At 38.8% G+C, this 15,142-nt stretch overlaps 1 protein-coding gene across 2 annotated transcripts in view; it reads right to left on the bottom strand.

Annotated features, from left to right (window-relative positions):
- LOC124777230 (intraflagellar transport protein 81 homolog) overlaps window positions 1-15,142 on the bottom strand; it is a 112,218-nt gene that overhangs the window by 70,354 nt on the left and 26,722 nt on the right. For both annotated transcript variants that reach the window (XM_047252557.1, XM_047252556.1), the window contains exon 3: window positions 9,614-9,794. In XM_047252557.1, coding sequence (XP_047108513.1) covers window positions 9,614-9,794 — 181 coding nt within the window. The remainder of the gene's footprint in view (window positions 1-9,613; window positions 9,795-15,142) is intronic.

Genomic DNA, 15,142 nt, shown 5'->3' with positions numbered 1-15,142 from the left:
TTTTTCCCAAGGACATGCAGCTTTACTGTATGATTACATGATGATGGAGTCCTCTTGGGTAAAATATTCCGGAGGTAAAATAGTCCCCCATTCGGATCTCCGGGCGGGGACTACTCAAGAGTACGTCGTTATCAGAAGATAGAAAACTGGCGTTCTACAGATCGGAGCGTGGAATGTCAGATCCCTTAATCGGGCAGGTAGGATAGAAAATTTAAAAAGGGAAATGGATAGGTTAAAGTTAGATATAGTGGGAATTAGTGAAGTTCGGTGGCAGGAGGAACAAGACTTTTGGTCAGGTGATTACAGGGTTATAAATACAAAATCAAATAGGGGTAATGCAGGAGTAGGTTTAATAATGAATAAAAAAATTGGAGTGCGGGTAAGCTACTACAAACAGCACAGTGAACGCATTATTGTGGCCAAGATAGACACAAAGCCCATGCCTACTACAGTAGTACAAGTTTATATGCCAACTAGCTCTGCAGATGACGAAGAAATCGAAGAAATGTATGACGACATAAAAGAAATTATTCAGGTAGTGAAGGGAGAAGAAAATTTAATAGTCATGGTTGACTGGAATTCGTCAGTAGGAAAAGGGAGAGAAGGAAACATAGTAGGTGAATATGGATTGGGGGGAAGAAATGAAAGAGGAAGCTGCCTTGTAGAATTATGCACAGAGCATAACTTAATCATAGCTAACACTTGGTTCAAGAATCATAAAAGAAGGTTGTATAGCTGGTAGAATCCTGGAGATACTAAAAGGTATCAGATAGATTATATAATGGTAAGACAGAGATTTAGGGACCAGGTTTTAAATTGTAAGACATTTCCAGGGGCAGATGTGGATTCTGACCACAATCTATTGGTTATGAACTGAAGATTGAAACTGAAGAAACTGCAAAAAGGTGGGAATTTAAGGAGATGGGACCTGGATAAACTGAAAGAACCAGAGGTTGTACAGAGTTTGAGGGAGAGCATAAGGGAACAATTGACAGGAATAGGGGAAAGAAATACAGTAGAAGAAGAATGGGTAGCTCTGAGGGATGAAGTAGTGAAGGCAGCAGAGGATCAAGTAGGTAAAAAGACGAGGGCTAATAGAAATCCTTGGGTAACAGAAGAAATATTGAATTTAATTGATGAAAGGAGAAAATATAAAAATGCAGTAAATGAAGCAGGCAAAAAGGAATACAAACGTCTCAAAAATGAGATCGACAGGAAGTGCAAAATGGCTAAGCAGGGATGGCTAGAAGACAAATGTAAGGATGTAGAGGCTTGTCTCACTAGGGGTAAGATAGATACTGCCTACAGGAAAATTAAAGAGACCTTTGGAGAGAAGAGAACCACTTGTATGAATATCATGAGCTCAGATGGCAACCCAGTTCTAAGCAAAGAAGGGAAGGCAGAAAGGTGGAAGGAGTATATAGAGGGTTTATACAAGGGCGATGTACTTGAGGACAATATTATGGAAATGGAAGAGGATGTAGATGAAGACGAAATGGGAGATAAGATACTGCGTGAAGAGTTTGACAGAGCACTGAAAGACCTGAGTCGAAACAAGGCCCCGGGAGTCGACAACATTCCATTAGAACTACTGATGGCCTTGGGAGAACCAGTCATGACAAAACTCTACCATCTGGTAAGCAAGATGTATAAGAAAGGTGCAATACCCTCAGACTTCAAGAAGAACATAATAATTCCAATCCCAAAGAAAGCAGGTGTTGACAGATGTGAAAATTACCGAACTATCAGTTTAATAAGTCACAGCTGCAAAATACTAACGCGAATTCTTTACAGACGAATGGAAAAACTGGTAGAAGCAGACCTCGGGGAAGATCAGTTTGGATTCCGTAGAAATGTTGGAACACGTGAGGCAATACTAACCTTACAACTTATCTTAGAAGAAAGATTAAGGAAAGGCAAACCTACGTTTCTAGCATTTGTAGACTTAGAGAAAGCTTTTGACAATGTTGAATGGAATACTCTCTTTCAAATTCTGAAGGTGGCAGGGGTAAAATATAGGGAACGAAAGGCTATTTACAATTTGTACAGAAACCAGATGGCAGTTATAAGAGTCGAGGGGCATGAGAGGGAAGCAGTGGTGGGGAAGGGAGTAAGACAGGGTTGTAGCCTCTCCCCGATGTTGTTCAATCTGTATATTGAGCAAGCAGTAAAGGAAACAAAAGAAAAATTCGGAGTTGGTATTAAAATTCATGGAGAAGAAATAAAAACTTTGAGGTTCGCTGATGACATTGTAATTCTGTCAGAGACAGCAAAAGACTTGGAAGAGCAGTTGAACGGAATGAACAGTGTCTTGAAAGGAGGATATAAGATGAACATCAACAAAAGCAAAACAAGGATAATGGAATGTAGTCAATTTAAATCGGGTGATGCTGAGGGAATTAGATTAGGAAATGAGACACTTAAAGTAGTAAAGGAGTTTTGCTATTTAGGGAGTAAAATAACTGATGATGGTTGAAGTAGAGAGGATATAAAATGTAGACTGGCAATGGCAAGGAAATCGTTTCTGAAGAAGAGAAATTTGTTAACATCGATTATAGATTTAAGTGTCAGGAAGTCGTTTCTGAAAGTATTTGTATGGAGTGTAGCCATGTATGGAAGTGAAACATGGACGATAAATAGTTTGGACAAGAAGAGAATAGAAGCTTTCGAAATGTGGTGCTACAGAAGAATGCTGAAGATAAGGTGGGTAGATCATGTAACTAATGAGGAGGTATTGAATAGGATTGGGGAGAAGAGAAGTTTGTGGCACAACTTGACTAGAAGAAGGGATCGGTTGGTAGGACATGTTTTGAGGCATCAAGGGATCACAAATTTAGCATTGGAGGGCAGCATGGAGGGTAAAAATCGTAGAGGGAGACCAAGAGATGAATACACTAAGCAGATTCAGAAGGATGTAGGTTGCAGTAGGTACTGGGAGATGATGAAGCTTGCACAGGATAGAGTAGCATGGAGAGCTGCATCAAACCAGTCTCAGGACTGAAGACCACAACAACAAACAACATGTACAACTTCAAAAGCAGGAAGGGCACAGGCAGGAACTGTAGCTGCAAAGATGGCTAACAAGTCATGCATGGATAGCTCAGTTGGTAAGGTATGAGTGTAGGTTTGACTCCCATTTTGGTACATAGTTTTAATATGACAGGAGATATCACAACACTGAACATGACACTGAAGAGTGAATGACACAATATTGAACATTATGACTCTGCCTAATTCACATTTCACTACAGTGTAACATCTGCAGTAAATCACCTTCAGCTGGTAATTCAGTGTTGTTTATCTTGAAACTAAGAACAACAATAACTGAATGTGAAGCTTGTTTGGTTGAAAATGAAAATAAAATTCTATTGAAAAAAAGAAGTCACTGTTTTTACACAAAATTACTAACTGTTCTCACTACTTATCTCATTTTCAAAGTAACCGAAAAAAATTATGTATACAGGAACTGTAAAACATCTCTCTCAAAACAAGATACTTAATCTCAATTTGGATTTCAAAACGGTCCCTCCACACAACACATTATTTTTCAATTCACAAATCACATTACACAAAATTTGAATGACAAGATATTGCCAATTTGTATCTTCTGTGACTTGTCAAAAGCATTTGATTCTGCAGTTTTCAGTATTCTGCTACAAAAGGTCAAATATTATTGTACGGGGTGTTCAAAAAGTCTCTCCGCAGTGCCGTATCCGTATGATTGTTAGTTGCGCATGCCATATGATTGTTCACCTGGCTGGGTTTTTCAATTAAACAATAAATGCACAACAATACTGCAGTGATATTCTGTACCCATTCATAGGAGAATTTCTGTTAACTTAAATACTGAATGGTTATTTTCAACAAGATGGTGCAACTGCGCATACAGCTCGCATTTCAATGTCACAGCATGCTGATGTTTTTGATGATCGCATAATTTCACAGGGACTTTTAACTCCACGATTGCCTGACTTAACAACACCTGACCTTTTCTTCTGGTGTGCAACAAAACCAATTGTCTATAAAAACCATCCAAAATCCATTGATGAATTGAAAACTGCAATATCCACTTTCACTGCTTCTGTTACAGAAGAAATGTTACAGCTTGTGTTTGGAAACATGATTAGACGAATTGAATTGTGTATTCAACAACAGGGAGGGACACTTTCAACATTTAATGTGAAAATTTGTAAGTAAAAATGAATATTCAATAAACTAATAACTTGTATTTCACTGAGTTTCATTTCGGAACATTCAATGCGGCAAAAGGCATGCCGGCTAACAATCATACAGAACTGCGGAGAGACTTTTGAACACCCCCTCCCCCCCCCTCCTGGTAACTAGCTTTCATCATATCTAACTAAAAATGCATCTTCATAATGGGGAATCATCACTAAAGGTTGACTAGAAGTATTTGTATTGGGTTGGTTGTTTGGTAGATTTGGGGGAAGGGGACCAAACAGTGAGATCATCAGGAAGGACGGGGAAGGAAGTCAGCCATGCCCTCTCAAAGGAACCATCCTGGCATTTTCCTGAAGCGATTTAGGGGAAATCACAGGAAACCTAAATCAGGATGGCAGGACGTGGGTTTGAACCGTCATCCTAACGAATGTGAGTCCAATGTGCTAACCACTGTGCCACCCCACTCTGTTTGATATTGGGTATGTTCTTGATATATACAAATAATCTTCCTCCCCGTATGAAAGAAACAGAGAAGATGCAAGTATTATAAGCATGACAACTGGAGTAGATTCCAATGCTTGAACGCGTAAATAAAATTGTCTTGAAAATTAGCAATTGCTTTTCTGCAAACACACTTTTGCTGAAGTTAGTTAGAACACAATACATGCAATTCAGTACTAACTGTTTATATTGATAATAACTTGAAGTTACATGTTACAGATTATCTCAAATGTTTTAGTGATGCAACTTTTGGATAACTGATAGTGTCACATTTTGGAGACAAAAATGTAAAAGAAGTTGACTAACTTTTCCAATTTCATTCATTGATGTCTTATGGCATTACATTCTAGGGTAACTCGTCATAGAGGAAAAAACTGTTTGTTCCACAGAAGCATGTAATAATGCTAATGTGTAGACTTTTGGGCACACTGACAAAAGCTTGTGAGTACAATTACTCTCTCCTGAATTTTGTGGTCAACAATCGATCACAGTGTGAAAACAACTGTACCTTACTGTGGCACAGGAAGGAGTGAGTTATTCTGCCATAAAAATCATTGACCATCTACTCAGCGACATGAAGAATTCAGTTGATAATAAAATCAACTTCAAATATAAACCGAAATCATTTGTGTGGGAGAGGGCGGCGGATGGCCAAGGGGATGAAGGGAGAGGAAGAGGGAGGAGGAGAAGAGGGAGAGGGAGGAGAGGGAGAGGCATATTGAACATAGTTAGGTATGAATCACTGTTACTATAGGTTATCTTGAGCTGACTGCAATCTAATTAAAAAGAATTACACCAGAAGCATTCCACTTTTATTTATAAAGCTGTTGTTGTTGTTGTTGTCGTTGTTGTTGTTGTTCTTGTGGTCTTCAGTCCTGAGACTGGTTTGATCCAGCTCTACACGCTACTCTATCCTGTGCAAGCTTCTTCATCTCCCAGTACCTACTGCAACCTACATCCTTCTGAATATGTTTAGCGTATTCATCTCTTGGTCTCCCTCTACGATTTTTACCCTCCACACTGCCCTCCAATACTAAATTGGTGATCCCTTGATGCCTCAGAACATGTCCTACCAACCAATCCCTTCTTCTAGTTAAGTTGTGCCACAAACTTCTCTTCTCCCCAATCCTATTCAATACCTCCTCATTAGTTATATGATCTACCCATCTAATCTCAGCACTCTTCTGTAGCACCACATTTCGAAAGCTTCTAGTCTCTTCCTGTCTAAACTAGTTATCGTCCATGTTTCACTTCCATTTGTCCATGTTTCACTTCCATACATGGCTACGCTCCATACAAATACTTTCAGAAACGACTTCCTGACACTTAAATCTATACTCGATGTTAACAAATTTCTCTTCTTCAGAAATGCTTTTCTTGCCATTGCCAGTCTACATTTTATATCCTCTCTACTTCGACCATCATCAGTTATTTTGCTCCCCAAATAGCAAAACTCCTTTACTACTTTAAGTGTCTCATTTCCTAATCTAATTCCGGCAGCATCACCCGACTTAATTCGACTACATTCCATTATCCTTGTTTTGCTTTTGTTGATGTTCATCTTATACCCTCCTTTCATGACACTGTCCATTCCGTTCAACTGCTCTTCCAAGTCCTTTGCTGTCTCTGACAGAATTACAATGTCATTGGCGAACCTCGAAGTTTTTATTTCTTCTCCATGGATTTAAATACCTACTCAGAATTTTTCATTTGTTTCCTTCACTGCTTGCTCAATATACAGATTGGATAACATTGGGGATAGGCTACAACCGTGTCTCACTACTTTCTCAACCACTGCTCCCCTTTCATGCCCCTCAACTGCCATCTGGTTTCTGTACAAATTGTAAATAGCCTTTCGCTCCCTGTATTTTACCCCTGCCACCTTCAGTATTTGAAAGAGAGTATTCCAGTCAACATTGTCAAAAGCTTTCTCCAAGTCTACAAATGCTAGAAACGTAGGTTTGCCTTTCCTTAATCTAGCTTCTAAGGTAAGTCGTACGGTCAGTATTGCCTCACATGTTCCAACATTTCTACGGAATCCAAACTGATCTTCCCCAAGGTCCGCTTCTACCAGTTTTTCCATTCGTCTGTAAAGAATTCACATTGGTATTTTGCAGCTGTGACTTATTAAACTGATTGTTCGGTAATTTTCACATCTGTCAGCACCTGCTTTCTTTGGGATTGGAATTATTATATTCTTCTTGAAGTCTGAGGGTATTTCGCCTGTCTCAAACATCTTGCTCACCAGATGGTAGAGTTTTGTCAGGACTGGCTCTCCCAAGGCCGTCAGTAGTTCTAATGGAATGTTGTCTACTCCGGGGGCCTTGTTTCGACTCAGGTCTTTCAGTGCTCTGTCAAACTCTTCACGCAGTATCGTATCTCCCATTTCATCTTTATCTACACCCTCTTCCATTTCCATAATATTGTCCTCGAATACATTGCCCTTGTATAGGCCCTCTATATACTCCCTCCACCTTTCTGTTTTCCCTTCTTTGCTTAAAACTGGGTTTCCATCTGAGCTCATGATATTCATACAAGTAGTTCTCTTTTCTCCAACGGTCTCCTTAATTTTCCTGTAGGCAGTATCTATCTTACCCCTAGTGAAATAACCCTCTACATCCTTACATTTGTCCTCTATCCATCCCTGCTTAGCCATTTTGCACTTCCTGTCGATCTCGTTTTTGAGACGTTTGTATTCCTTTTTGCCTGCTTCATTTACTGCATTTTGACATTCTCTCCTTTCATCAGTTAAATTCAGTATTCTTCTGTTACCCAAGGATTTCTACTAGCCCTCGTCTTTTTACCTACTAGGTCCTCTGCTGCCTTCACTACTTCATCTCTCCAAGCTGCCCATTCTTCTTCCACTGTATTTCTTTCACCCATTCCTGTCAATTGTTCCCTTATGCTCTCCTTGAAACTCTGTACAACCTCTGGTTCTTTCAGTTTATCCAGGTCCCATCTCCTTAAATTCCCACCTTTTTGCAGTTTCTTCAGTTTTAATCTACAGGTCATAACCAATAGATTGTGATCAGAGTCCGCATCTGCCCCTGGAAATGTCTTACAATTTAAAACCTGGTTCCTAAATCTCTGTCTTACCATTATGTAATCTATCTGAAACCTGTCAGCATCTCCAGGCTTCTTCCACGTATACAACCTTCTTTTATGTTTCTTGAACCTAGTGTTAGCTATGATTAAGTTGTGCTCTGTGCAAAATTCTAACAGGCGGCTTCCTCTTTCATTTCTTAGCCCCAATCCATATTCACATACTACGTTTCCTTCTCTCCCTTTTCCTACTACCGAACTCCAGTCACCCATGACTATTAAATTTTCGTCTCCCTTCACTATCTGAATAATTTCATTTATTTCATCATACATTTCTTCGATTTCTTCGTCATCTGCAGAGCTAGTTGGCATATAAACTTGTACTACTGTAGTAGGCATGGGCTTCGTGTCTATCTTGGCCACAATAATGAGTTTGCTATGCTGTTTGTAGTAGCTTACCCACACTCCTACTTTTTTATTCATTATTAAACCGACTCCTGCATTACCCCTATTTGATTTTGTATTAATAACCCTGTATTCACCTGACCAGAAGTCTTGTTCCTCCTGCCACCGAACTTCACTAATTCCCACTATATCTAACTTTAACCTATCCATTTCCTTTTTTAAATTTTCTAACCTACCTGCCCGATTAAGGGATCTGACATTCCACGCTCCGGTCCGTAGAACGCCAGTTTTCTTTCTCCTGATAACGATGTCCTCCTGAGTAGTCCCCGCCCGGAGATCTGAATGGGGGACTATTTTACCTTTGGAATATTTTACCCAAGAGGACGCCATCATCATGTAATCATACAGTAAAGCTGCATGCCCTCGGGAAAAATTACGACCATAGTTTCCCCTTGCTTTCGGCCGTTCGCAGTACCGGCACAGCAAGGCTGCTTTGGTTAGTGTTACAAGGCCAGATCAGTCAATCATTCAGACTGTTGCCCTGCAACTACTGAAAATGCTGCTGCCCCTCTTCAGGAACCACACGTTTGTCTGGCCTCTCAACAGATACCCCTCCATTGTGGTTGCACTTACGGTACGGCTATCTGTATCTTCTGTAATTATTGGTGTTCCTTTACATATTGTGCTCCTTCCCTCCTTGCTAGCAGCGGCTGCTGTCGAAAGGCTTCATTTCACATCTGCACTTGGCATTTTTTGGCAATCTGCAATATTTCCAGCACTGCAGTGTAGGAAACACTGCAGAATGCCAAAAACAGCCAAGTGCAATGAGAAATGGAGCCTTTCAACAGCAACTGCTGCTAGCAAGGCGGGAAGGAGCAGAATATGTAAAGAAACGCCAATAACCACAGAAAATGATTTATAAATAAAAGTGAAATGTGTCTGGTTTAATTCTTTTTAATTAGATTGCAGTCATCTCAAGACGGATAACCTACAGTAACAGACATTAACAGATGCTGCGGAAGATGGCCACACAAACAAAGGTTTTATGACGATCATTAAAATATCCTTAGAATGTATGGCATTATGTGAGTGGGCACACTAAGCAACCCACAATTGGGAGCCATATTTTTTAAACCAATTTTCTACCATTATTACCAAAGTTTCGCACAGGCATCCTCCCCCTGTGTCCCCCCACCCCTCATATACACACACACCCACAATGTTTGTCACCAAATTTAACTGAATGACATAAGCATTTCAACAAAAGCAAAAGCTATCCCCTACTCCTTAGAATACAGCAACAGAGTAGAGAAACAAGTTAGACAGTTGTGTTGTGTAACACCATGAATGCATCTGGAAACACCTGAAAAATGAGTGAAAATTCTGAAAGCGTATGCAATCAAGTGTGGAGGAGAGACAATGCTTTTAAAGTTAATAGTTCCTCAGGAGCCTATAATTTTGAAAGTTCGAGTCTGACTGTTACCTGCTCATAAAGTGCTGCCAGATCCTGATCCGCAAGTTTGTCAGGAGGCACTTCCACCTTTACAAGGTACTTTGATAAATAAGCCCTCTTCTTCAGAGCCTCCATATTCTGGAATAGCCATTCCAATATTGGATGAATAATGTGTTTGTCTCCTTGGACTAAGCCCTGTCTGAATACTGATCTAAAATGAAGGAGAATGTAACACGTAAAATTGGAAGTAAAAGAAAAATTATTAAAATAAACCTCTAAAGATAAAATTAGCATTAGCAGGCTTCAATGCTTTCCAACTTTAAAAAGGAAGTTCCACAATGGTAAATACAGCAAAAACCAGTCAGATGTGTTTCAAAAAAACTGTAATACAGCACAGCTCAAGTCATGACCGACAAATATAACTAAAAAAAGAAAAAATAAACTAAATCAATAATGTGCATTCAGCTTAAAAAACAAACAGGCAGACAAAATACTTTAAGCCAGATACAATAATGTGCTGTAGAAACACAATATAAAATAATCTTTTTGTATTTTTTTAAAAGCCAAATACGACAAGATTAGCAGCAGAAATAGGTGGGTAAACTTTGCCAACACTTAGCTTCACTATGATATGATGAGTACACACAGATACTGATAGGTTTGCAAAAATTTTAGGCAAAGTACTGTAAATAACGGTATGTGTGGAACAATATAATAAAGGAAATTCCAGGTTGGAAATGATAAATAAAAATGATGACAGACAACTTAAGTTTCTGCCTTCCCCCATCCATTTGTTGTTGTTGTGGTCTTCAGTCCTGAGACTGGTTTGATGCAGCTCTCCATGCTACTCTATCCTGTGCAAGCTTTTTCATCTCCCAGTACCTACTGCAACCTACATCCTTCTGAATCTGCTTAGTGTATTCATCTCTTGGTCTCCCTCTACGATTTTTACCCTCCACGCTGCCCTCCAATACTAAATTTGTGATCCCTTGATGCCTCAGAACATGTCCTACCAACTGATCCCTTCTTCTGGTCAAGTTGTGCCACAAACTTCTCTTCTCCCCAATCCGATTCAATACTTCCTCATTAGTTCTGTGATCTACCCATCTAATCTTCAGCACTCTTCTGTAGCACCACATTTCGAAAGCTTCTATTCTCTTCTTGTCCAAACTATTTATCGTCCATGTTTCACTTCCATACATGGCTACACTCCATACGAATACTTTCAGAAATGACTTCCTGACACTTAATCAATACTGGATGTTAACAAATTTCTCTTCTTCAGAAACGCTTTCCTTGCCATTGCCAGTCTACATTTTATATCCTCTCTACTTCGACCATCATCAGTTATTTTGCTCTCCAAATAGCAAAACTCCTTTACTACTTTAAGTGCCTCATTTCCTAATCTAATTCCCTCAGAATCACCCGACTTAATTCGACTACATTCCATTATCATTGTTTTGCTTTTGTTGATGTTCATCTTATATCCTCCTTTCAAGACACTGTCCATTCCATTCAACTGCTCTTCCAAGTCCTTTGCTGTCTCTGACAGAATTACAATGTCATCAGCGAACCTCAAAGTTTTTATTTCTTCTCCATGAATTTTAATACCAACTCCGAATTTTTCTTTTGTTTCCTTTACTGCTTGCTCAATATACAGATTGAACAACATCGGGGAGAGGCTACAACCCTGTCTTACTCCCTTCCCCACCACTGCTTCCCTCTCATGCCCCTCAACTCTTATAACTGCCATCTGGTTTCTGTACAAATTGTAAATAGCCTTTTGCTCCCTGTATTTTACCCCAGCCACCTTCAGAATTTGAAAGAGAGTATTCCACTCAACATTGTCAAAAACTTTCTCTAAGTCTACAAATGCTAGAAACGTAGGTTTGCCTTTCCTTAATCTTTCTTCTAAGATAAGTCGTAAGGTCAATATTGCCTCACATGTTCCAGTGTTTCTACGGAATCCAAAATGATCTTCCCCGAGGTTGGCTTCTACTAGTTTTTCCATTTGTCTGTAAAGAATTCGTGTTAGTATTTTGCAGCTGTGACTTATTAAACTGATAGTTCGATAATTTTCACATCTGTCAACACCCGCTTTCTTTGGGATTGGAATTATTATATTCATCTTGAAGTCTGAGGGTATTTCATCTGTTTCATACATCTTGCTCACCAGATGGTAGAGTTTTGTCAGGACTGGCTCTCCCAAGGCCGTCAGTAGTTCCAATGGAATGTTGTCTACTCCGAGGGCCTTGTTTCGACTAAGGTCTTTCAGTGCTCTGTCAAACTCTTCACGCAGTATCATATCTCCCATTTCATCTTCATCTACATCCTCTTCCATTTCCATAATATTGTCCTCAAGTACATCGCCCTTGTATAGACCCTCTATATACTCCTTCCACCTTTCTGCTTTCCCTTCTTTGCTTAGAACTGGGTTTCCATCTGAGCTCTTGATATTCATACAAGTGGTTCTCTTCTCTCCAAAGGTCTCTTTAATTTTCCTGTAAGCAGTATCTATCTTACCCCTAGTGAGATAGGCCTCTACATCCTTACATTTGTCCTCTAGCCATCCCTGCTTAGCCATTTTGCACTTCCTGTCGATCTCATTTTTGAGACGTCTGTATTCCTTTTTGCCTGCTTCATTTACTGCATTTTTATATTTTCTCCTTTCATCAATTAAATTCAATATTTCTTCTGTTACCCAAGGATTTCTATTAGCCCTCGTCTTTTTACCTACTTGATCCTCTGCTGCCTTCGCTACTTCATCCCTCAAAGCTACCCATTCTTCTTCTATTGTATTTCTTTCCCCCATTCCTGTCAATTGTTCCCTTATGCTCTCCCTGAAACTCTGTACAACCTCTGGTTCTTTCAGTTTATCCAGGTCCCATCTCCTTAAATTCCCACCTTTTTGCAGTTTCTTCAGTTTTAATCTACAGGTCATAACCAATAGATTGTGGTCAGAGTCCACATCTGCCCCATCCATATAAAAATAATAACAACAACAATAATAATAATACTGTAATAATAAATGGAGACAGATTTTTAATATCCATTCAGAATTTATTGTGTATTCCTTTCAATATGGCTGTAACTGACTCTTCTCCTCACTACAAACTTTCTGTTTCTCTCACTTTTCTGCTTCTTCGTACCAGCAAACAATGAACCTCAGATTCTTTTACTCCATTAATTTTGTTGATGTTGTGAGCATCCTATGAACTGTGAACAGTGCGACAGATTTTGATAATTATCTATAAGGGATATTTGCTTATTTAGAGTATCCTTGCTCAACATTATTCAAAACTAGCCCTAAATAAAAGCAATAAAAGAAATGATTAAAAGCCATCAGGTTCACTGTAGGAAAGAGTTCCTGAGAGTATAAATTCTAAACTAGGAGCACAGCTGAATGACACTGTTTATAAAGCTTATTTAAAATGTGAAGACTAGTACAAAGAAAAACTGATCCCGTTTCTGAACAGTGTATAGAAGGTGCTTCTATCAAGTTCAAAGCGGTATGGGATAATATCAAACAAGAAAATTCCCAAAACTAACAATGGAAAATCCAGGATGCAATAACAATAGAATTGGTATAGACTGCTGCTCATCACAAAATGTTTAGGTGAACATTGTGCCACTGAAGATGAAATTCCAGTTTATAAGTTCAAAAATTATAGTTTATCAAACAGTTACTGCAGAAGAGTTCACAAGAGAGGTGGTGTAGCAATTTATGTTGGTAGATGAATCAACTGCAACACTGGTAACTTTGATCTAAATTATTTATGTGAAGAACTGAATTTTGAAGCCAGGTCAGGTCATAAGTAGTATGAAGCTAATAGTAGTATCATTGTACAGATCTTCCAATGGTATTAGAAGCGCGTTCTTAGAAAAATTGGACATCCTTTTATGTGCACTCACTGAGAAAAGATTTACCAACTATGACAATATAACAGATGATGATCTTAATTCTAATTTTGACATGTCAACTGACAAGCGCAGTGTTAGTGATCTGAAAAACCTACTGCGACAGTTCAATCTACAGTGTGTTAACTATAAACCTACTACAGAACAAGTGTGGAGAAATGATTACAAAAAAGCAGTTACTGAGGCAAAAAAGTCATACAATGCCCAGCACATTCAGACTTCTAACAATAAATGCAGAGCTGCTTGGAGTCTCATAAATAGCGTTGCCAAAGACTCACATAAGGTCAAAATCAATCTCTCTCCACAAGAGTTTAATGATTATTTTAATACATCTATCGAGGAAGTGAGCAATGGCATCAGTAAACCTGAAAGAAGTCCATCGAAACTCTTAGAAAAAAATTATCATGGGATGCCCTACAATAATATTCTCACTTTCTCTGGGGTTACGTATAGTGCTGCATTAAAAATAGTAAGGGACTTCAAGCCATCAGACAGTGCTGATATTTATGACATGTCTTGCAATTTGCTGAAGAAAGTAACTGATTCCATTGTTTATCCATTGACTCATTGCATAAATAAATGTTTATCAGAGGTATACTTTCCAGAGTAGCTGAAATTATCTAGAGTGGTTCCTGTGTATAAAAAGGGTGACAAAGACAACCCTGTAAGTTTCAGAACAATATCAATAGTTCCAGTCATGACCAAAATAATAGAATACATCATTTACCATCAGTTTCCTGCTCATTTTGAAAAATTTGGAATATTTAATGTAGCACAATATGGACTTAGAAAAATATCATCAACAGTAGACGCAACAGACACTGTACTTAAATGTGTTCTTAATGCGTTTGAGGAGAAGGGATTCGCTCAAGCCACGTTCTGTGACCTGAGTAAAGCATTTGACTGCGTAGGACATTACACACTGCAGAGAACAGCCTAAAACAACTAAAGTCTTATCTCCAAAACCATAGGCAAGTTGTGTGTATTGGCACAGAAAAGTCTACTGAGGAACAAACTAAGGTGGGAGTTCTGCAGGGATCTGTATTGGGAGCATTTTTGTTTTTGGTAATGATCAATGACCTACCCTCCATTATAAGTTCCAATACAGTGCTATTTACAGATGACGCTACCTCCCTAAACTAAAATAATGTTCTAAATAAGTTAAAAGATTCTGCTGATAATACACTTGCCCAAACGTCATATTGGTTCAGGTCAAATGGGTTTGTCCTGAACAAGAACAAAAACACGAAAAATGGTATTTAGTTTAAAAGAGAAACGTCCTTTTCATGATGTGTGTACCTTCCAATTTCTTTCAATTATTCTTTCCAATTAATTTTTTTAATTATTCAAGCAGCAATTATTAATCAGTTTCCATTATTTTGCCCCCCCCCCCCCCCCCATATGCAACTATTCACATGGAACATAAAGAAAACAAACAATACGCACTTCAGCATAAAGAGGGAACACATTTCTGTTGCATTAAGCATAGATATTAAATTTATAGATGTTGTAATAAGCATAAGGTGGTTAGGTGCGAATACTGATTGTCAGTTACCATGGAATGAGTACACACAGATGCTGATAAAAAATACGCCATTCACATGTTTTGATCTTAGAGTTTTATCATCTCTTTATAGCAGC

The sequence above is a fragment of the Schistocerca piceifrons genome, chromosome 2, assembly GCF_021461385.2.
Source record: "Schistocerca piceifrons isolate TAMUIC-IGC-003096 chromosome 2, iqSchPice1.1, whole genome shotgun sequence".
Lineage (NCBI taxonomy): Eukaryota > Metazoa > Arthropoda > Insecta > Orthoptera > Acrididae > Schistocerca > Schistocerca piceifrons.
This window is presented reverse-complemented; position numbering and strand designations above follow the sequence as displayed.